Here is a 24,128-nt window from a genome sequence, read left to right as displayed (position 1 = left end):
CAGAAACCCACACACATGGTCACCAAAACCACAAATGAACTCGACTTTATTTTTTAAAATTAAGTGTGTTCGTATATGGTGTGCACACTTGAGTGGGCACATTCAGAGGCCAGAGGCACTGGATCCCCTTGCAGTTTATAGATGGTTGTGAGACCTAACATGGCACTGAGAACTGAACTCGGGTCCTCTGGAAGAGCAGCACACATTGGTTGTTTTCTGAGACAGGGTTTCTCTGTGTAGCTCTGGCTGTCCTGGAACTTGCTTTGTAGACCAGGCTGGCACGGGACTCACAGAGATCCACCTGTCTCTGCCTCCTGAGTGCATGTCCCGCATGGTACACACTTTTAACAAGTGAGCTAACTCTCCAGCCACTTGTGAAAATTTTATAGGAGTACTCTTCAAAATTCAAATATGAGAACTATCCAAACACTTACTGTCTGCAGAAGAGACAGGCTTGCTGGGCGTGGTGGCGCACACCTTTAATCCCAGCACTGGGAGGCAGAGGCAGGCGGATTTCTGTGTTCGAGGCCAGCCTGGTCTACAAAGTGAGTTCCAGGACAGCCAGGGCTATACAGAGAAACCCTGTCTCGAAAAACCAAAAAAAAAAAAAAAAAAATAGAAGAGACAGGCTTGCTCCAGGGTTTACACATAGAATGGCACACAATAGAGAAAAAGGACACCACTAGAACAACATGGAAGAACCTTAATGAAACGGGAAAGGTAAAGCCTGACGGTGGCAGCACAGGCTTTTAATCCCAGCATTCAGGAGGCAGAGGCAGGCAGATTTCTGAGTTCAGACCAGCCTGGTCTACACAGCAAATTCCAGGATCCGGGCTACACAGAGAAACCCTGTCTTGAAAACCAGAGAGAGGCAGAGAGAATTCAGACACAATTATATATATATGTATGATTTAATTAATTTATGTATATGAGTACACTGTAGTTGTCTTCAGACACACCAGAAGAGGGCATCAGACTCTATTACAGATGGCTGTGAGCCACCATGTGGTTGCTGGGAATTGAACTCAGGACCTCTAGAAGAGCAATCAGTTGAGGAGCTAGAGAAAGTACCCAAGGAGCTAAAGGGATCTGCAACCCTATAGGTGGAACAACATTATGAACTAGCCAGTACCCCGGAGCTCTTGACTCTAGCTGCATATGTATCAAAAGATGGCCTAGTCGGCCATCACTGGAAAGAGAGGCCCATTGGACATGCAAACTTTATATGCCCCAGTACAGGGGAACGCCAAGGCCAAAAAAATGGGAATGGGTGGGTAGGGAAGTGGAGGGGAGGGTATGGGGGACTTTTGGGATAGTATTGGAAATGTAATTGAAGAAAATATGTAATAAAAAAATATTAAAAAAAAAAAAAAAAGAGCAATCAGTGTTCCTGACCGCTGAGCCATCTCTCCAGCCATATTTTTTTTTAATTAAAAACAAAACCAAAACCAAAAAACCCAACAGCAGCGTTGCTGGTGTAGTTCACACAAGATTTCCATTCTTGTGACCCGGGTTTGATTCCTGGACGGCCCATGTTCTTTGGCCAGGCAGTGGTGGCACACGCCTTTAATCTCAGCACTTGGAAGGCAGAGGCAGGTGGATTTCTGAGTTCGAGGTCTACAGAGGGAGTTCCAGGACAGCCAGGGCTACACAGAGAAACCCTGTCTCAAAAAACAAAACAAAACACCCAAAACCCACAAAAACAAAAACACAAAAACTAGTCCATAGTAATGTCAGGACTGACCAGCAATTGCTAGGGCTGGAGGCATGGGGCTGCACATGGTTCTGGTCCATCAACACTCAGCAAAAATCTAAATTTTTCTGTATGCAAATTTACCTCAGTGAAGTTGACTAGGAAATAAAGAAGCTGACATCGTCAAATGCTGGACCAGAACTTACATGTATTGGTAATGAGAACAGACTGCCAAGAACTGTCAGTTGCTTTAAAATGACCTACCTGCAACCCCAAATAAAGACAATATTCACTTCTAGGCATTTATCCAAGGGAACCAAAACATTCTCACAAAAGGATCTGTGTGTTGTGGTTGTATTTAATACCTTTAAATTCAGAATGAAAGACAGCTCAGAATGAAAGATGCATATAGCAGAAAAATAGATAAACAAATCGGGGTTTCTCACATAACACACTACTACTCAGGGGCAGAAGCTCCTCTGAAGGGATCTGAAGAGCAAGCAAGCATGGTGGAGTCTGAGACAGAAGCACTGGAAGTTTGAGGCCAGCCTAACTACAAAATGGAATGCTGTTGGTTTTTGTTTGTGGCATTCCGGAGCAGGAAAAGAAAGCTGCCGTGGCCCGCAGACTGGTAGGAGCAGTAACTAACCTCTCATGGACAGGAGATGACTTTCTGAATACAGACACCGTGTCTTGACACAGGGAATGGCTACCCTGATGTCAACATCCACCATAGCTCCTAGAGCAGTAGCTCTCAACCTTCCTAATGTGTGGTGGCCCTCAGCCATAAAATTATCTCATTGCCATTTCATAACAGTAATTTTACTGCTGTTATGAATTGTAATGTAAATATTTTTGGAGATAGAGTTTTGTCAAAGGGATCTTAACCCACAGGTTGTGAGCCACTGTCCTAGAGTCAGACACCCAAGATTAGTACATTTTATTAAATGTAAACTCAACTATCTCAGTAAAATCAAATTAAGAGCTGGCCTAGTGGGCAAGTCTTTAATTTCACAACTCAAGAGATCTCAATGGATCTCGGTGAGTTTGAACTACCTACAGAGTGAGTTCCAGGCCAGCCAGGACTACACAGTGAGAGACTCTGGCTCAAACAGACAAACAAAAGAAAAGAGAGAGGGAGAGGGAGGGGAGGCAGAGAGGAGAAAGAAAAACCAAATTAAAAAAAAAATTAACCCAGCCAGGCAGTGGTGACACTCGCCTTTAATCTCAGCACTTGGGAGGCAGAGGCAGGCAGATTTCTGAGTTCGAGGCCAGCCTGGTCTACACAGTGAGTTCCAGGACAGCCAGGGTTACACAGAGAAACCCTGCCTTGAAAAACCAGAAAGAAAGAAAGAAAGAAAGAAAGAAAGAAAGAAAGAAAGAAAGAAAGAAAGAAAGGAAGGAAGGGAGAGAGAGAGAGAGAGAGAGAGAGAGAGAGAAAGAAAGAAAGAAAGAAAGAAAGAAAGAAAGAAAGAAAGAAAGAAAGAAAGAAAGAAGGAAGTTAAACCCAAAGCTGGGTGTGGTAGCGCACACCTTCAATCCCAGCACTCAGGAGGCAGAGGCAGGAAAACCTCTGTGGGTTCAATGCCAGCCTGATCTATAAAGCAAGTTTTAGGACAGCTGGGACTGTTACACAGAGAAACCTTGCCTGGGGAGGGCGGGGGCAGGGAATTAAACCCATATAGGATATCAATTTGCCTTTAAATTAGTAGGTCTCCTTTCAAATGAGAGGACTGAATTGTCTGCCAAGATGGGCCAGAATGCAAAGCAGAAACAGACAGAGCAGCTAGCGTACAAAGCCTAACTACAGAGGAAGGAACCTGCTGTACCGAGGAAAGGGGACACTCAGCACATGCAACACCTCAGAAACAGGGACATCCGCATCTGCTGTCACAGGCAGACCAATGCCTGCAGAAGTACAGGACAGGGGGAAGATGCTAATAGGCACAGAGATGCTACACCAACGCCAACGCCAGACAGCAGAAGTCATGTCAGGGGAGTTGTATACAGGGATTCCTTGGTGTCAAAACTTTTACTGACTGTTCTAGAACCAACAGCAAACCATATTTCTTCTGTGTACTGAGAGCAAGCACACTCAGCATGGAAGCTCGGTGAGATCCTGAACACTCAGAGCCCAGGGAGTCACCATTAACTTTTCATTAAATGTGCTTTTTCATTTCACATCTGCATACTATAGTCATAATTAGCTCACTACATCTCTGATCTCTAAGTTCCACATCCACAGATTTAACAATGCAAAAAAGTACTAAAAGAAAATTTTCCAGGACAGCCAGAACTCTACACAGAAACCATGTCTCAAAAAAACAAAACAGAAAAAAATTCATTTGTACTGAACACATGTAGCTCTTTTTTTTTTTTAAAGAATTATTTATTACATGTAAGTACACTGTAGCTGTCTTCAGACACACCAGAAGAGGGCGTCAGATCTCGTTACAGATGGTTGTGAGCCACCATATGGTTGCTGGGATTTGAACTCTGGACCTTCGGAAGAACAGTCGGGTGCTCTTACCCACTGAGCCATCTCACCAGCCCCCTTTTGTTTTCTTAAAAATAGTTTTTGTTTTGTTTTTTTTGTTATTTTGTTGTTATTTTTTAAACAGTCTCACTGGGTAGTTCTGGAACTTGATGTGTAGACCAGGCTGGCCTCAAACTCATGAGAAGAGATCCACCAGCATCTGCCTCCTGAGTGCTGGCATTAAAGCTGCGTGCCACGGTAGTTGGGTCAGACTTTTTTCTAAAAATATTTATTTATTTATTACATGTAAGTACACTGTAGCTGTCTTCAGACACTCCAGAAGAGGGCATCAGATTTCGTTGTGGTTGTGAAACCACGATGAGGTTTGCTGAGATTTGAACTCAGGACCTTTGGAAGAGCAGTCGGGGCTCTTAACCACTGAGCCAGCTCACCAGCCCCTGGGTCAGACTTTTAAAGATTTATCTGTGATACCTGCATGTCTGTCTGTGTGCTGGGTGTGGGCAGGCCTGTCGAAGTCAGAAAAGTGCTGGATCTTCTGAAGTATAGCTACAGATGGTGTGAGCCACCATGTGAACCTTGTGCAAGAGCGACAAGTGCTGCTAACTGCTTAGCCATCTCCTCAACCCTCATATTTGGACTTAAAAAAACATTATTATGTTATATGTGAGTGTGTATATGATTATCTGTGGCAGAGGGAGGGAGGCAAGAGAGCCAGAGCATGTGACCTGGAGGCCAGTCAGAAAACAACTCTATGGAGTCAGTTATCTTATTCCACTTTTAAGTGGGTTTGAGGGACTGCACCCAGGTCACCAGGCTTGCAAAACAAGCACCATTACCTGCTGAGCTGTCTTGCCAGCCCATGACTTTATTTTTAGTATCACTATTTCTTCAGCAATATAGATTTTATCATTATTTTTTCAGCAATATAGATTTTATCATTATTTTTTCAGCAATATGAATTGTTTACTACTTTTTGAGACAGGGTTTCTCTGTGAAACCTTGGCTGTGCTGGAACTAACTCTGTAGAACAGGTTGACCTTAAACTCAGAGATCTGCCTGCCTCCACCTCCTAAGTACAGGATAAAGGCATTCACCACTATGCTTGGCTTCTTTCTTTTTTGTTTTTGACAGAGTCTTTCTATGTAGCCCTAGCTATCCTGGAACTTTCTATGTAGACCAAGCTGGCCTACAACTCGCAGAGCTTGCCTCTGCCTCCTGAGTGCTGGGATGAAGGGTGTGGGCCATTTTATATAAGGGATTTGAGCATCTATGGATCTGCACATCTGACAGGCTCCTGATAGTACTCTCTGATGGACACCCACAGGTGACTGCATCCCCGTCCACTTAAGCAGGCATTAGGGACCACGCACGACGTTGCAGTGAGTGTCCATTAGCTCCTCTGAGGAGGAGCATGCACAGGCGGCACAGTTTAAGTACATGCAAGTATAAGTGCATCATGTTGCCTATGTTGGCTATTTATTCCACTTTTATTTAAAAATGAAAAGTCTTGGTTCCCTTTATTGTATCTATCGTCTCTGTAGGACAGAATCCTAATTGCTTGGTGAAGAAGGAGGATTTCTAGGATGCTGATACACAGCTGCCTTTAAAAGGCGTACACCCACATACCTCTGCTCTGTGAGTCACTGCTTTAGGCTCTGACAAGTCTTATGGGTAAGTGCACCCTTTCAGCTGAGTTCCACCTCTTCTACCCCTTCTATTCTTCTCTGTACAACGGACATGTGGACCTGAACAGCTGACCTGGAACAGGAAAATACTTCCTATGACCAAACTGTTCTATCCAGGAAGCTGCTGTGGGGGCTAACACAGATCTGACATATACCTGAGTGCAAGTACACTCTCATTTTGGCTCCTAGGAGTTCCAAGACCTTTCCCAGTGTGTGGGAGCCTGTGTAAGAAAGCTGTGAACTTACTGTGAACTAGAATGGGGAAAGATGCAGATGTTGTACCTCAAGGTGGCCTTCCAGAGAGAATGGCATCAACTATGACAAGTGAATACAGTTGAGAACAGGGACATGAAGGGGATGCCACGGAGCACTGAGGAGCCCGGGCAAGGACACATCGTCTCTGTGGGAAAGGCAGAGGCCTGACGATGAATATTCGTGGCTCTTTTCACATGAGCAAAGATGAGGACATACAACACCAGGTGTATTCCCTCGCTATACTTGTGCTTGCTTAAGCTAACTGTAAATGTCACTCATGCTTTACTTGCTTTAGTAATACAAATGAGAAGAAGTACTTTGTTGGGCCGGGCGGGCGGTGGTGGCACACGCTTTTAATCCCAGCACTCGGGAGGCAGAGGCAGGTGGATTTCTGAGTTCGAGGCCAGCCTGGTCTACAGAGTGAGTTCCAGGACAGCCAGGGAGAAGGAGAAGGAGAAGGAGAAGGAGAAGGAGAAGGAGAAGGAGAAGGAGAAGGAGAAGGAGAAGGAGAAGGAGAAGGAGAAGGAGAAGGAGAAGGAGAAGGAGAAGGAGAAGGAGAAGGAGAAGGAGAAGGAGAAGGAGAAGGAGAAGGAGAAGGAGAAGGAGAAGGAGAAGAAGAACAACAACTTTGTTTAATATACTCTTGAGCTCAAATGCCTAGTGTCCCCTGGTCCCCCACACAAGTCTTTAGAATATATCCTCTGATCCTTGAGATTTAGCCTCACTGACCACAGGGCAGGTTGATAACTGAGTTCTGAACAGTTTTGCTACTGAGCAGATTTATTTTTGCCTATTTGTAACTAATTTGATGTCTTTAATAAAAGCCTAGGCAGACAAAGTTGTCAAATTTTTTTCATGTCACATCAGAAAGGATGGATATATATATTTTTGGTTTTTTTCGAGACAGGGTTTCTCTGTGTAGCCCTGGCTGTCCTCGAAATCAGAAATCCATCTGCCTCTGCCTTCCCAGTGCTGGGATTAAAGGCGTGCGCCACCACCACCGGGCAGGATGGATAACTTCTAAAGCGAGCTGTTTTCTAGGACAGGTTGCTTTTGTTTGTTTGGCTTTGTATTTTGTTGTGGTTTTTCTCTGTGAGCCCTGGCTGTCCTGGAACTCGCTCACAGACCAGGCTGGTCTCAAACTCACAAAGATCTACCTGCCTCTGCCTCTTGAGTGCTGTGCTACCACTACCCAGCTTTTTTATTTTATTTTATTTTGAGCAGGGTAACCTGACTAGCCTGGGACTTACTATTTAGGGACCAGGCTAGCCCCAAAATGCCTCTGTCCTAGAAGTGCTACAGGTATGTGCTAGTTGAGCATGGTGGTGCACACCTTTAATCTTAGCACTTGAGAGACAGAGGCAAGCGGAGGAGTTTCAGGCTAGTTAGGGCAACAGAATGAGACCTTGTCTCAAAAACAAAGCAAAACAACAACAACAACAACAACAACAACAGGCAAAGCAAACAGCTTCAGAGGTTAAGAGCACTGAAGGTTGCTTTTCTAAATGAGCCAGGTTCAATTCCCAGCACCTACACAGTGTTGTTCACAACCGTCTATAATTTCAGTTGTAGGGGATCCAACACCCTTTTCTGGCCTTCACAGATACTACATGGGTGTGGTGAATAGACATACATGCAGACAAAACACACATACACATGAGATATCAATAAAGACAAGAATTTTTTTTTAATTTTTTTATTTTTTTCAAGACAGAGTTTTTCTATGTAAACCTGGCTGGCTGTCCTGATCACTAACACTCTGGCCTCGAACTCAGAGATCTGCCTGCCTCTGCCTCCTCAGTGCTGGGACTAAAGGCATGAGCCGCCACCACCAGTTTTTAAAGACATGTAACAATGGTGCAAGCCTTTAATTCTGCCTCTGGAGGCAGAGGTAGGCAGATCTTAATGAGTTTAAAGCCAGCTCTAGGACAGCCAGGGCTCCAGAGCTACATAATGAGACTGTGTCTTGGAAAAAAAAGAAAGGCATATGTACCATACCTGGTGAATGTGTCCATATATCATCATGCAACGTGTAAATATGAAAAGAACGAACGATCAGGTTTTATGTTAGGCCTACCACACAACTCTAACCCCAGTACCAGGGACACTGAGGAAGGAGCACTGTGATTTCGAGGCCAACCTAGGCTACATACTGAATCTAAGGCCAGCCTGGGCTACATATCAAGATCCAGTCTCTAAAACCACAAAGTTTCCAATGCTGAGAGTTGGGTTTTATTGTTTGTGTGTGTTGGTGCTGGTACACAAGGCTGGAAGTACTGGATGCCGCAGAGTTGGAGCACACGCACTTGTGAGCTACCTGATTTGCACACTGAGAACTGAACTTGGCTTTTCTAGGGATGAACACTCCTAACCACTGAGCCATCTCTGAGTTCTAAATGCCAATCCAGCCCCCCCCACACACGTGGAAGGTGCTGTCTCCCGTATAAGCAGTAAGTAAATGTTTATTAACACTGAGAATTGTAAAGAAAGACACCTTCCCACAAAGCCTCAACTCAAAAGAAATACTACAAGCTACAGGCGCTGGAGAGATGGCTCAGGGTTAAGGGCATTGACTGCTCTTCCAGAGGTCATGAGTTTAATTCCCAGCAACCACATGGTAGCTCACAACCATGCATAACTGTAATCCCACAGGGTCCCATGCTCTCTTCTGGTGTGTAAACATATATGAAAGCAAAATACACATATACATAACATAAACAAATATTTTTAAAAAAATGCTACAGGCTTCTGCCTGGGGTTATAGCCCTTATGTTCACACAGGCAACACCCTCAGTATTACGCACTTGCTTATGGTGAACTATGTGTTTAACTACCTGCAATAAACGTAGGCACCAAAGTCCTTCCAGAAGGTTCAATGGAACAAGGTCTTCAAAGGGACATTAGATTTTACCTTGCCATTTCTATGCTTTGTACTGTATTTGCTGTTACAAACATGTAGTATTTTTTTCTAAGTATTCTCTACTTAATAAAGTTCATCTAGGAAAGTAGCATAGTAAAGCTAGCTGTAGTTGCACAAGCCCATAACCCCAGCATTTGGGATGTGGAAGTCATACCAACTGGGAACCAAGAGCTCAAGGCCAAACACGGTAGCACAGGCTTTTAATCCCCAGCACTTAGGAGGCAGAGGCAACATCTCTGTGAGTTCGAGGCCAGCCTGGTCTATAAAGCTAGTTCCAGGACTTCCAGGCTGTTACATAGAGAAACCCTGACTGGAAAAAAACAACAAAAAGCGTTCAAGGCCACTTTTACCTGGGCTACATGAACCTCTGTAAAAGGCATACTACCTGTCCCCACAGAAGAAAACCCAGGCTCTCTGAAGAAACTAGCCAGTTCCAGACTAAGCAAGGTCAGCACATATCTTAAACATCAACTGCTAAAGCAGAAGATGGTCAGCCACTCAGGATATGGCGCAGAACTGCCTGAAGAGGCTCCACATGCAGCACGATATGTGAGCACCACCAGCAAGACAGCAGTGAGGGATACAGGGTGGGAATCAGTGGATGCGGGAGACACTGACGAATCCAGAATGGACCACCATTCAATGTCTTCCCTTCTGCAGGGTTCTACTGTTCCCAGGGCCTTGGGCCCTGCTCAGCCAGAAGGATGCTTCAGGGACACAAAGACTCGTAGCCTAGGCAAGACTGCTGACTCACCCTCTTTGAACAAAGTGCTGGCATGGGGCAGGGCAGGGCAGCCAGGCAGCCTTGGCAGTGACCTAGTTCCCTTGGTCGCGCTTCACTCTTAGGCAGGGATTTTCTGAACCTAAAGAAGAGACCCTCAGCAACCCTGGTAAGAGTCACTGCACCTGTTCAGTACCTCCCAGGGGCTTCAAGCACCTTGGACCCTGACCCATTTACCCTAATAACTAGGTCTTATGCAGATTCAAATGGTCAATAGTGTGCACAGCTGAAAGGCACCAGGTCCACTTCAGCTACAGCTCCTAAGCTAACCCGCATACCCTCACCTCACTGGCTCAGAGCTTCTGGCACTTGGCTGTCAACTCTTCGAAATGCTTCACAAATTATGAGATTACCTGTGCCTGTCCAGTACTCAGTTCTTCTATCCTCTGCTTTTCCTAGATGCTGGCATGGATAGCCCTCTCAGGACAGAGATGTCCTTCCCCGAAGTTGTTCAAGCACTTGTTATAAACCCCTCCTGAAAGCCCTGTCTATCTCTCCTGCCTCTATGCCCTCTGCAGGCCTGGACCCTTTGAGTACTTCGCATCTTGCCTCCTCTTCCCAGCGGACAGTTATTTCATGTGTCTGCACCACTGTGCCTGCATGTGTGTATGTGCACCACTTGCATACTTAGTGTCCTCAGACATCAAAAGGAGGACATCGGAACTGGAGTTACAGATGACTGAGCCACCTTGTGGGTGCTGGAAAGTAAACTAGGGTTCTCTGCAAGAACAAGTGTTCTTAACTGCTAAGCCATTTCTCCAGCGCTGTCCCCATCCCCAGCTTCCATTTTTTTTTTTTTAAAGATTTATTTATTATTATATGTAAGTACACTGTTGCTGTCTTCAGACACTCCAGAAGAGGGCGCCAGATCTCATTGCGGATGGTTGTGAGCCACCATGTGGTTGCTGGGATTTGAACTCTGGACCTTGGAAGAGCAGTCGGGTGCTCTTACCCACTGAGCCATCTCACCAGCCCCCCAGCTTCCATATTTAAATGTCTGGCTCCTTGACAGGCAGGTAGTGTTCTGCTTCAGCTCATCTGGTGTGTGCCCCACTGCTTGTCAGGCTCGCCTTGCTCTACTATTCCCATCCTTCTACTTTCTGAAGGACAAATGTGGAAAGATAAATGCTGGGTTCGAGATCCTGGTTTTAGCAAAAGAGCCACGGACATGAGAATCACCTGTCACTACACGGACTCAGAGGGACTACTTTTCCACCTACTTCCCACGGAAGCACAGTCTCCTCGACACGGGCCTTGGCTCAGGCAGCCCCTCTCTGTGGATGCCCTGCTTCCCGCCAACCTCATACTGCTGGTCCCCAACACCTGCTTTATTGGCATGTAGCTAATCAGCCTGGCCACCTTGTCTTCTTCCCTTCCTTGTCTTCTTCAGGTTTCTCTCAACCAGCATGCTAAATGCTATCATCAACCAGCATGCTAAATGCTAAAGGCTGTTTGTTCCCTGCATTCTTAGATAGCAGAGATGTTCTGGTCAATGTACAACTCCACAGCTTCCTGTTAAATGTGTCCTAGTTTCAGGCTCCACACCTGAGTGAGGCAGCTTTGTAGGGATCAAGCAATTTCATACCTTTCCAGTTATAATCTTCAAAAAGAACAGGCAGCAAAAGGACCTGCCAAGGGCCAGTTCCCTCCCTTCATGTCCTTCCCACCCCCTGCTCAGCTCCTGATACTGCTTCCTTCCTGAAACGCTGCTGTTAAATTTAGATCACCCCCAAGCCACAAACAATCACGCTGATGGAAAAGATGACATTATCTATGCAACTTAACAATCCCCAGTGTGACCACACAATCCTCCCAGAAAGCTGACGGTCTTGCTGGGCTTGCCATTTGAGCCTTTGCTATGTCACTTGGTATTGTTTATACTACCAAAAACAAATATTCTAGTCAAATGTGGTAATCTTACCACTTGGGGGGCAGAGGCAGAAGCAGGAGGATCACTTTAAGGTCATGGCCAGCCTGGTCTAAATATTGAGTTCTAGGCCAGTCAGAGTTATATAATGAGACCTTGTTGTCCCAAAAAGTCTATAAAAGCAAACTGTTCTCTAATCGGCTCTGGCTCGTACCCTGCATTTCTGGCCGACAGGTGGGTTGCACTTAAGACATCCACAAATATATGACTGAACAGATGAATGCAATGCTGAGGATGAGGTGCAGGGCTGTGAGAAAGAGGGACCTTGTCACAGCAAAGAAACAGAAGGGAGCCAACCCCCAGAGGGTGGCTTACACACCCAGGCACAATAGGAACCAATGTCTAGGTGAATGCTTCTCTGGAAATGGAGCAGACAAGTCAGCATTTGCAGGGCCTGTGTCAAACTATAATGGCCTGTCAAGAAGTAACAAGGATGATAATGGCCAGAAAATAGCTGGGTCAGGTAGGAGCTGGGACAGATCTCCTAAGGTGCGGATAGCGAATCAAGTGTACAGAAGCAGCGAGTGTCTAGCAACCCTACACCTACTGAGCGTTAAGAGAGGAAAACCAGGAAGTGCCATTGCTGCACTGTTTGAAGTCTGCCTAGCTCCCTCTCAATGAAGGCTAGACAGAGCCACCCAGGACCCCAGTGACCATACCACCCAGGCTCTCTGAGCCTCTTCCATGATAGGAATCATGGGTACTGGTGAAGATTAAATGACGAATAGATACACACTCAGCAACATGCCTGGAACAAACCACACACTGGAGGAATTAGCTGTTACCACAGTGACCATTCCTGTTCCTCCTGGAGCCAACAATTTGCCAGAAAACCTGGCATCTAACATAGGAAAAGCCAGAGTCCTCCAATAAATTACCCCAAAGTATATATAGTAAAATTGAGACCTAAGTGCCTGGCTTCAGATAGAGAAGAGAAAGGAATGTGAGGAGTTACCATAGTGATCATGTGGACTAGCACCAAGGGAAGCTGTATAGAGGCCTTTCATTCACTCAGAAATATACATTTAGATCAGGCACAGTGGATCTGGAGTTCTAGACTAGGGAGGCCAAGGCAGGAGGATAACAAGTACAGTTTAGGTACACAGCAAGACCCTGTCTCAAAAACGTATGACTAAAAAAAGGGGGTCTAGGCAAGACTCATGATAGTGCTGGAGATAAAGCAATGACTGAGACATATGGAATGTATGATTTAAAGACAGGTCCAATAATGGAAAATACATGCAAAAGTGGGTTTTAAATTTCCCTTGAGCCAGGTGGTGGTGGCGGCGCACACCTTTAATCCCAGCACTCGGGAGGCAGAGGCAGGCAGATTTCTGAGTTGGAGGACAGCCTGGTCTACAGAGTGAGTTCCAAAAGAGCCAGGGCTACACAGAAAAACCCTGTCTTGAAAAAAAAAATTCCCTTGAGTGGGGCTGGAAAGTTTGCTCAGCAATCAAGAGTACCGTTGCTCTTGAGGAAGACCTCGGTTTGAGCCCCAGCACCCACATGGTACCTCACAACTGTCTATTATAACTGCATAAGGACATCTGATGCCCTTGTTGGTACCAGGTCTGGCACATGGTACAGAGACATACACTTAGGCAAAATACCAATGTGGTACCTGCACCTTAGACCTCTTCTGAGTTCAATCCCTAAATGCTCCACAAAGGTGAGAGAGAAAACCAACTCCCAAAACTGTTTATTTAGGTTTTTTTTTTCTTTTTTTCTTTCTTTTTTTTTTTTTTTGGTTTTTCGAGAGCCCTGGCTTTCTTGGAATTCACTTTGTAGACCAGGCTGGCCTCGAACTCAGAAATTCGCCTTCCTCTGCCTCCCGAGTGCTGGGATCAAAGGCGTGCGCCACCACGCCCAGCTCTATTTAGGTATTTTTGAGACAGAGAATCACTATGTAACTCTGGCTATCCTAAAACTCACTGTGTAGACCAGGCTGGCCTAGAACTCAAGAGATCCACCTGCCTCTGCCTCCTAAGTACTGGGATTAAAGATGTGTGCCACCATGCCTGGTAAAAAGCTGTCTTTTGACCTCTGTATGAGGACATACACACACCATTAATAAATAAGGTACTTAAAAACTCCCCCTGGGGGCTGGTGAGATGGCTCAGTGGGTAAGAGCACCCGACTGCTCTTCCGAAGGTCCAGAGTTCAAATCCCAGCCAACCACATGGTGGCTCACAACCACCTGAAATGAGATCTGTCACCCTCTTCTGGTGTGTCTGAAGACAGCTACAGTGTACTTACATATAATAAATAAATCTTTAAAAAAAAAAAAAACTCCCCCTGGATGGGCAGTGGTGGCGCACGCCTTTAATACCAGCACTTGGGAGGCAGAGTCAGGCAGATTTCTGAGTTCAAAGCCAGCCTGGTCTACAGAGTGAGTTCCAGGACAACCAGGGCTACACACAGAGAAACCCTGTCTTAAAAAGCCAAAACATAAATAAAAAAAGAAAAATAAAAAAACTCCCCCTGACTCTGTCGCTTAGAGAAATGGAATTCAACCCCACTGAGAGGCAGCATGGAGTAAGATTCCCATAAATGGCATTGAGCACTGGGTCTCTAATCTGACACCACAGCCCTGCCTGCAGCAGGGTCTTCACAGCATGCTGGGACACAGGCACATTATCCTCACTCTCTCAGGGTAAACGCATCATCTGATGCCACAGACATCTCTGTAACCATCAAATCCCAACATTCTTGGCAGTGCCCATCATCAGCATCACTCCACAGCTTCCTTCATAAACACTAAATCCCGAAGGAACAGCGAAATGAAGGAGCACCCATGGACCCATTAACAGGCCATGAGCATATAAACCACAATGGATTTTCCTGAAGGATCCAACACTTAGGAGTCTTTGTATGAGCTAGGACGAGATATAACTGTCTTACAATGCCCATATCACAAACAAGGACAGTCTTGTGTACTGTAGTAATAATGTTTCCTGGGTTCAAGGGTAACTACCCAGTTGGCTGACTTGAGGCCAACAGGGACCTATCATCCCAAGGCCGCATATCAGAACCAGAGGCAAATTTATTTGTTTTATGCTTGTGTGTAAAAGCTGTTCCCCACCCCCGCCACACCCCGCCCTGTCCTCTCCCACAGCTGAGACTCCACAACGCCTTTTCTCTGGAGCATAATTCCACCATGCACGCCCAGATGAAGCTCTCTGAAAATGTCCTGTTCCATCCAGAGAGGAGACTGTCACTGCTGCTGGGCACAATCACTGTTGTGTCTTCAATGCCCTGATGTTTCTAACTCCACAGAGACCCTAAGCGCAAGTATCTAAAGCACCGGACCTGAGGGCTCCTGCAGACGCTGAGCATGTGGTCACAGCACCACAGACCTGAGGGCTCCTGCAGACGCTGGGCATGTGGTCACAGTACCACACTGTCACTGTTTCAGGTGTCAGTGCTAATCAAAAAAAAAAAAAAAAGTCGTTTTGATGACTCACATGTTTGTAAAGTCAGAGAGAGCGATGTTCACACCGGAGGAACAAGCTAGACCAGACGTTGAGACAGGTAAATAACCCAGCTGGGATCAAGAAGGAGATCAGGGGCCAATATGGAGCAGCAGGCTCCTTCCCCGGTGGGGACTACCCTGCTCAGAGGAGCCCTGCACCTTGCAAAAACCTAAAAGTGAAAATGAAGGCTCTCTTTCTGTTTTCCAGACATGGTTTCTCTGGGTAGTCATGGCTGTCATGGAACTTGCTCTATAGAACAGACTGGCCTCCAACTCAGAGGTCTGCCTGCCTCTGCTCCCCAGCACAGGGACTAAAAGAGTATACCACCAGCACTTGGCTGACATGCAGTGGATGTTTAATAATGGTGAGAGAAAGGAATCATGCACTTATTTACTTAGAGAAGGAGAAGTCGAGCTCTTTCAAACAGTAAATACACACTGTGTGCACACTCCAGAACCAGCTGCTTTACCACTGCTAATCTCTTCTCTGAGGAGGCCCAATGCTCTGACCCAAAGGCCTGATATCTGTGCTGTATGCATGTCAACCCAGCATGAGAACCATGCTGTTGAGGCTGTTTGCCTCTGTGCTTCACACTGCAGGACCCACATGGGCCGTACAGCTTGTGCAGTGTGAAAGCACTTGGTGAACGGTGCCCATGGTAAGTCTCACACCTCTGTGCTCTTTATGTGCTAGTGGCCCCACTTCGGGTAGCACATCATAGGAAATCTGGCAAGACTCAGTTGACAGAGGAGAGGAGGAAAGAGGATCCAGCTGGAGGCTGTGTGTATATGCAGTTGAAGCTGATGGTGAAAGGAAGAGTGGAGCAGGGACAAGCAGTCTCTCCAAAGCACAAGTTAACACTTAGCACTTCTGAAGCCAAGCCCAGCCCTTCCCACACTCCCTCATTGGAAAGGTAACCCCCAAAGCCTTTCTGAGCAGGGCTGTCACCCTGGGATGCCCAGTCAAATACCAGTCTAGGCTGCCTGGCTGTGCAGAGGTCTTTTCACATACCCCACAAAGTAAAACTGTGACTCTTCCACTCCTTCGCTGGAAGATGCCTGCTGGGAACTGAAGCTGAGAGGTGCGTGGGGAGGACTTACAGACAAGACCCAGCGCTACTGTTCAGAAGGAAGGGTCCTCCACTGACGTCCTGGTGGCCATCACCCTTCACAAGTCCTAACTGCTAAGAGTGGTAGATGTCTTACCTACACACTCAGCTGTTATTTACCAGACCGCCAGTGCTCAGAGCAGTAAGACAGGGCTAACTAGACCCCAGAGAATGAAGAGGCAGAGTAAAAGGGACCCAGGAAGCGACCAGGTAGGTAGAATTAGTCCAGTGATATAAGATGACAGGCCCACTGCACATTAATTCCTCCGGAGTCAGCAGCCCCTGTGATCCAATCCCACCCACTGTTAGCTATGATTTTACCTTAAATTAAGAGGCAAGCTCAGGCAAGTGCCAATGATGCAATCTACCTTGTGTATTTTTTGCCATGCACCCGGAAGTTAACGAGAATCACATCGCAGCAGACCTATTTTCTCCCTGCACAGGGTGCGGTGTCCCTGAGCAAACCCCTCCGGCAGCAGTGCGGTGAGCACCCAGCCCGTCGTGCAGTATCTGCCGCGCGGCCCAGTCCAGGCCCTAAAGGACTCCAAAGACCTGCTGCTGTGACTTCTTAGTAGCCACCAGGACCCGCGCCCGCTTGCCGACGGCTCCTCAAGGCAGGGCCAGAGGATACCGCAGCGACACGCGCAGAGGCCGCCCGCTCCCGCGACAGGCCGCTCCCACCTCGCGCGCCCACCGCCAACCCCGGCCTACCGTTGCTGTAGGCGTACGGGGATTCAGCTGCGCCGTCCTGAAGGCTCTCCAGGATCTCGCCTTTGCCCACGTCGCTGTCGCCCACCAGCAGGAACTTGAGCAGGTAATCGTAGCTCTTCACTGGACTGCCCTGGGTGCCCATCCTCCCGCACGCCGCACCGCGGCCCACGGCACCGCCGCCAGACCTGCGGGCGAAGGCTGGTGAGTGGCCGTGCGGTCAGGACGCTGATGCTCCCGCCCGCTGGCCACCGCCCCCAGTGCACCCGCCCCGCTGCCGCCAGCTTCACCTCAGCCTCCTAGCCGCCGCCGCTGCCGCTGCCGCCGCCGCCGCCGCCACCCGCCGCTTCCCGCACGGCACCGCGCAGCCCCGCAGCCCCGCCCCCGGATGCGCCGCCGCCATTGGCCACCCTCCGCCGGCCCTCTCCGGGCCATTGGCCTGGGAGCCTGGCCGTCACGGTCGCCCCGCCCCCACGTCGCCCCACACACGGTGCCGCCCAGCCCACGGTCGCCCCGCCCTGCCGACTCGCCACTGCTACTGGCCCGCTGCCACCCTCGTTCTCACTTCTGTTGGTCTACATGCTTGTCTATCACTGAAGTCCCGTCCCCGCTATTTCGTACACAGTGTTGCTGAGGCTGGCGTTTTTCCCCGCCTCCTCGCTGTGACCATTGGCTACTTCCCACTGATTTTTCCGAAATCATTGGTTGCTCTTGCAAGTCCATCCCAACCCCTACTGCTTCCTGCAGGATGCCTCAGAGCCATAGTAGCCGGGCACCGACCTGCAACATCCTGGCCTCCCGCCCCCTTGGCATCACCATTGGCTACTACTGCTAAGGCATTTGTGCCATCTAACATCGATCATAACCTTCTAGGCCCACCCCTTTCCTAATTCGGGCCAATCAAGAGTCAAACATTACACAAGCCTACCCCTCCCCCCTCGTGGACAAGCGGAAGGATAGAGATAACTCCTGCTTCAGGCGACATGGCTGAGTCCCCGGAGGGGGGTGTTGGAAGGGAGCAGGATATCTATCAAGCAGCGTTGGCCGCTCTCACAGAGACCCAGAAGGGAAGTAACAAAGTTTTTTGTACACGGTGGGGCTTGCCTTCCCTGAGGGCAGGGCGGGGACAGCCAATTAGTGTTCGCCCTGGTGGGGCAAGGCTCTCTCCCTGATGGGCTGTTCCGAGGGGTGGGACTTCCTCCTGGTTGCGGAGTGGGCGGGGCCGCTACTGAGTGTTTTGGCACAAGGATGGCGGCTGAAGTCCTCCTCTGAGCTGTCTCTTGTGGGGGACATCCTTCCCAAAGGGGATCCTGAGGGCTTGGACCAGCGACCGAGCAGCGTTGGCCCGGTGAACTCCAGGATGGGCAACGCATTGCATGTGCACACTCGGTCGGCCAGCTCCAAGGCTGGAGGGCCACGGACGGCGTTCTTCGTAAGAGTGCATTCACAAGTCACGTGAATAGCAAGAAATTAAAAACGTAAAACATAAACCGAGCGTGGTGGCGCTCGCCTTTAATCCCAGCACTTGGGAGGCAGAGGCAGGCGAATTTCTGAGTTCGAAACCAGCCTGGTCTACAGAGTGAGTTCCAGGACATCCAGGGCTATACAGAGAAACCCTGTCTCAAAAACCCAAAACCAAACCAAACAAAACAAAAAACAAAAAAAAAAAAACCCGTAAACATAGATTGGGAGCAACGCTCTTGCAGTGTAAGCCTGACAGTAAGAGTTCGATCTCCCTCCGGTGACTGGCCATCTGTAATCTCCATCCACCTAGCTCCCGCTCCTATAGTAAGAGAGGAAGTAAAGATAGGAGAATTTGTCCAGCAGTTCAAGAGCTACCTGGCCTGGTGTAAGCCCGCTTTAACAGGGGAGAAGGCTGAAATGACTTCTGCAAGTTATCCTCTGACCTCCACATACCGTACCGTATATGCTGCAGTCACACATATACTGTACCTTGGAACCGTTTTTACACAAACTTCCTGAACATTGTCAGATAATAGATAAAGTGTGTGTGCGCGCGCGCACATGGTGTGGTGAGGTGCTGTGGAGATGGCTCAGAGGTTAAGATCCCTGGATCCATGGCTGTTCTTTCAGAGGACCCGGGTTCAATTCACACATGGCAACTCACAACTGAATTCACACATGGCAGCTCACAACTGTCTGTAACTAGTTCCAGGAGATCTGACACCCTCACACAGACAAATGTGCAGGCAAAACACCAATGCACATTTAAAAACAAGTATAAGAAATTGATAAAATGAGGGATCGGATCAAGAGTTGGTTCAGAAGTTCAGAGCACTTGTTGCTCTAGTAGAGGATCAGGGTTCAGTTGCCAGCACCAACTTGTTGGCTCACAGTCATGACTCCAGTTCCAGGAAGGGATCTGATGCCTAGTTCTAACCTCTCCAGGACCAGGCACATTCTTGGCACACTTACATACATGCAGGCATAACAATGAGACACATATATCATTAGAAAACAGATGACAAACAGGTGTGTTGATATGGTAGAAAGTATTACCCATAAAAAGGTATAAAGACTGGGACAAGAATGATTTTTTTTTTTAAGGACTTTATTATATGGAAGTACACTGTTGCTGTCTTCAGACACACCAGAAGAGGGCATCGTATCCCATTACAGATGGTTGTGAGCCATCAGGTGGTTGCTCAGGACCTTCGGAAGAACAGTCAGTGCTCTTAACCACTAAGCCATCTCTCCAGCCCTAAGAATGAATTTGGACAGGGCATGTAAATCCCAGTACTGGGGAAGCAGAGGCAGGCCAATCTCTTGAGTTTGAGACCAACCTGGTCTACAAAATGTCAGTCAATCAGAGCTTGTTACACAGAGGAACCCTGTCTCAAAAACGAAATGAAACAAAAAACAAAAATCTCAAACCTCTGTGATGGCAGAAGCTTATAAGCCCAGCTGCTTGGGATGCTGAGACAGGAGGCCAAGAGAAGATACCATCAGTGCTGACTAGGGGCTGCTCCTTCACATGACCACTGAACGCAAGTCTGGGCAGTGTGCCACCAGTGATGAGGTGCCCGCTGAGCACAGATGTGTCCACAGCTGACAGCTCTCCTGACTGCTGGGAAGGCAAGGACCTCCTCCTAAGCAGGTAGGTGGGTGACACATGCCTATAGTCCTAATACTCGGGCAGGAGGATTGCCATGAGTTCAAGACCAATTTGAGCTACATGACAAATCCAGGCTTACTGAAGGTACTGAATAATAGATGGCTCAGCAGTTAGGAATGATTGCTGTGCTTGTGAGGGATTGGAATTTGGCTTTCAGTACCACAGCACATGACCATCTACAACTCCATGGCCAGGGGATCCAATGGCCTCTTCTGCCCATGTGAGCACCGGTACTCACTCACAGTCGTGTCAACAATAGACAAGCAGGGTGAAGCTGAGTTGCCGTGTGTGGTGGCCACAGAACATGAGGGAGCTGTGACTGGACAAGCACGTGGAAAGGCCAAGAAGTCCATTTGACTCACACACTGAAAACTGTCTGTTTAGCTGTGTGGCCACTTCAGTGACACTATTCAGTTGGTTTTCCCAGATTGTACAGAATGGGAGTCATTGGACAATCCCTCAGGAGAAAACAGACTGAATAATCAATCGGTGGATGTCAGGTTAGCATCAGGCAGTTAACAAGTCTGCTGATGCTAAAAAGTAACATTAAATGTTCAAAGGTGAAATTAGAATTCAGTAATTCCTGGTTATATCCCACCAGCTACTTAAGAAATGTGAAACACACACACACACATACACACCAGCCAGGTCTGGTGGCTCACACCTCTAATCCCAGCACACTTGGGATTCTGATGCAAGTTCAAGACGGGGCCTACAGAGGCCTACAGAGGCCCAGTCTCCAAGAAAGAAAAAATTAAGAAAAAAACCTACAAGGGGTCTTTTTTCCAAGGGACTGTTGGATCCAGGCCTTCCCTCCAGCAGCAGGTACCGTTCCTTCATTCCAGCAGCCCCACACTAAGTGACTATCTCCCTCCTAAGCTGAAGACACAGCCTTTACTGAGCATCTTGACACTGTGAACACTGCCACTTGGTTTGACACAATATTCAGGAAATATTTGTAAGGGGATGGTGCCTGAGAAATGGCATCAGAGCTCTCTTCACCTGCCTTCAGGGACAGGTTTTCCTGCTATTCTCCTGGTCAAGGGTGTGTAGGGTGGAGGCTCCTGAGTTCTGGAAGGCAGAACCACCCTAAGGCTTCCAACAGAACTTCTCAGCTCACTCTGAATCTCCAAAGGATGCCAGAGGTAGTGCCTGTATCTTTTTCTTTTTTTCCTGGCTACATTTTGTCCAGGAGTGGCCAGTCCCTGAACTCTGGATCACATAGATTTCATAATAAGATTAGTTCAAATTAATAAGTCCTGCCGGGCATGGTGGTGCACACCTTTAATCCCAGCACTCGGGAGGCAGAGGCAGGCGGATTTATGAGGCCAGCCTGGTCTACAGAGTGAGTTCCAGGACAGCCAGGGCTACACAGAGGAACCCTGTCTGGAAAAACGAGAAAAAAAAAAAAAAAAAGTCCTGATCCTCAGCCAGTGAGTAGTTGAGAACAGAGTCCTGGAGAGCCACAACCTGGTTACCAGGGAGACCCTCCCGTATAGAGGCCACTATGCCCAGACACTTGAGCTTTGCCTCTGTTCTGATAGCTCTCACCCCTGTGCTGGCTGTAATGATGGTGAGAGCCTTTCTTTAGAGGTGTAAGGTTTGAAATAGGGATGTTCATCCATGGGGGCTGAGACTCACCTACCCCCCCCCCCTTCCGGAGACGCACGCTGGCTGTGACGATTGAAGTCAGCTGTTAGCTTGACTATATTTAAAGAACACGGAGAAAACTGATCACACTTGATCTCACACTTTATCTTTTATCCATGAGAACATTTCCAGAAACAGAGATGGGCCTTTGAGTCTGAGTGGACTGAGCAGCATGGTGGCCCACACCTTATTTCACAATTTGTCAGGCAGGACTCATGGGAGGTAATTAGTAGATGAAGTCGTGAGGGTCGCTCCCATGGTGGCATTAGTGGCCTTAAAGGGAAAATGAGCTAGCACACTTGCTTTGTTCTCACCATGTGATGCCTAGAACCATGTTGTTTGGCAAAAATGCCCACAGCCAGATGCTGTGCCAATGGCCTCAGATTCTCAGCCTCTAGAACAAGACAATGAACCTCTATTGATAACACATCTGGGCTCTTGCATTTTGTTATAATTAAAAAGAGCAGACTAACAACTTCCCCACTCTGAGTGGGACCCTAAGTCCTCTGAAAATTCTGGGAATCATACAAGGGGACAGACCCTAGGCCCAAAAAACCAGGCAGACGGTAGATGTCCATCACATGATTATAGGCAGGGGGTTTATCTGCAAGAGCAGGGGAGATATCAGTAGGGTAGTGGTCCTGGTGTCCAGGAAGCTTAGGAAGTAACCACAAAACATTTCAGTTTGGCTAGAAATTGGCAGTTGACAGTTGGCCTAGCATTCATGAAATCCAGGGTTTGATCCTTAGCACTCCATAAATTGTGTTATGTAACTGTAATCTCAATACTCAGGAAGCAGAGGCAGGAAGATCATCAAGGTCATCCTTAGCTACGTAGCAAGTTGAGACCAGCCTGAAACACATGATACATATTTCAAAAAAGAAATGTTCCCAGCACTCGGGAGGCAGAGGCAGGCGGATTTCTGAGTTCGAGGCCAGCCTGGTCTACAAAGTGAGTTCCAGGACAGCCAGAGCTATAAGGAGAAACCCTGTCTCGAAAAACCAAAAAAAAAAAAAAAAAAAAGAAATGTTTCCACTGGGCGTGGTGGCGCACGCCTTTAATCCCAGCACTTGGGAGGCAGAGGCAGGCAGGATTTCTGAGTTCGAGGCCAGCCTGGTCTACAGAGTGAGTTCCAGGACAGTAGGGGCTACACAGGGAAACCCTGTCTCGAAAAAACAAACAAACAAAAGGAAATGTTTCAATTACTCAGAGGGCCTGGCCTTAGACTGGAAACAAGAAGCCCTAGAACCTCTCATAAGTAGATAGATTCAGACACAGTGACGGACATGGCAGCCAGTGGAGACAGAATGAAAAGTCAGGCCATGTTCATGTCCCAAGTACCTGCAGACAAGCTTCTTTCAGTTACGAAGGAGGGCAGACTGTGATAGGAACCCTGACAGCTCCTGGGAAAGGCACCTGTCCATCAAAGTAATGCACACCCGAACATCAGCCCTTGTTGTTAGACGTACATGAGCTATGTCTGAGAATCATCAGAAAAACCTCCATGGGCACAGCTCTCTGCAAGAGGCAACTGTTTTGGCTCCAATGGCCAGTGTTCATTTGACCAGCTCTGGTGCCAGGCCCTGACTGGTCCTCAGAAGGGCAGACAGCCCAGTACTCTGCTGCACACAGGGACAGCTGCCAGACTAATCTCATGACAGGGCCAGCTGGGCTGAGGTCAGAAGCTCTGCCTGATGGGAGTACAGGAGTGAAAGGATGAGAGCAGGAAGCTAAAGGATGGGTAAGGGTGGCCAGGCAGAGTAGGGGAAATGCACTCACAGAAGTAGTAATCTGTGTGCAGCTGAGTCCAAAGGGTTACCAAGAGACAAGTGGAAGGCCTGCCTAGAGTGTAGCACCCAGTATTGCATATGACAGCCATTTTCAGCAGGCTCTATCTGGGCACAGGGCCACACAGGGCCCTATGGCACTCCCCAGTTGGCTTATACTGATCCTTTGTGGAGTCCCAGGCTAGAAAGCAACTGAGGGCCCCTTCTTCATAACCAGGACAACAGGCCTGGAGGCATCCGAAGACTGAAGATGCTAAGAGTCAGTTGAAGATGTGTGGTATTGGCACACTCCTTCAGTCCCAGTACTAGGGAGGCAGAGGCAGGCTGATCTGTGTCTGAGCCAGCCTGGTCTACAGAGTGAGTTCTGGGATAGCCAAGACTACATAGAGAAACTTGTCAGTCCAGGGCAGAGCTGTGCTTTGTTTGGAATCCACATAGTCAAAGCCCAGAGTAGACAACCCCAGCCCTACCAGACTGTATCCCAGCTCCCGGAATCTGGGTGAAACTG

At 47.9% G+C, this 24,128-nt stretch overlaps 1 protein-coding gene across 1 annotated transcript in view; it reads right to left on the bottom strand.

Moving 5' to 3' along the window:
* Rab40c (RAB40C, member RAS oncogene family) overlaps positions 1–17,450 on the bottom strand; it is a 40,443-nt gene extending 22,993 nt beyond the window's left edge. The window contains exons 1-2 of the mRNA XM_021186080.2: positions 17,338–17,450; positions 17,051–17,235 (exon numbers count right to left, since the gene is read on the bottom strand). Of these exons, the coding sequence (XP_021041739.2) occupies positions 17,051–17,235; positions 17,338–17,450 (298 nt within the window). The remainder of the gene's footprint in view (positions 1–17,050; positions 17,236–17,337) is intronic.
* Between the last annotated feature and the right edge of the window lie 6,678 nt (positions 17,451–24,128).

This window comes from Mus caroli, unplaced genomic scaffold (genome assembly GCF_978045245.1).
Source record: "Mus caroli unplaced genomic scaffold, Mus_caroli_1 scaffold_18, whole genome shotgun sequence".
NCBI lineage: Eukaryota > Metazoa > Chordata > Mammalia > Rodentia > Muridae > Mus > Mus caroli.
This window is presented reverse-complemented; position numbering and strand designations above follow the sequence as displayed.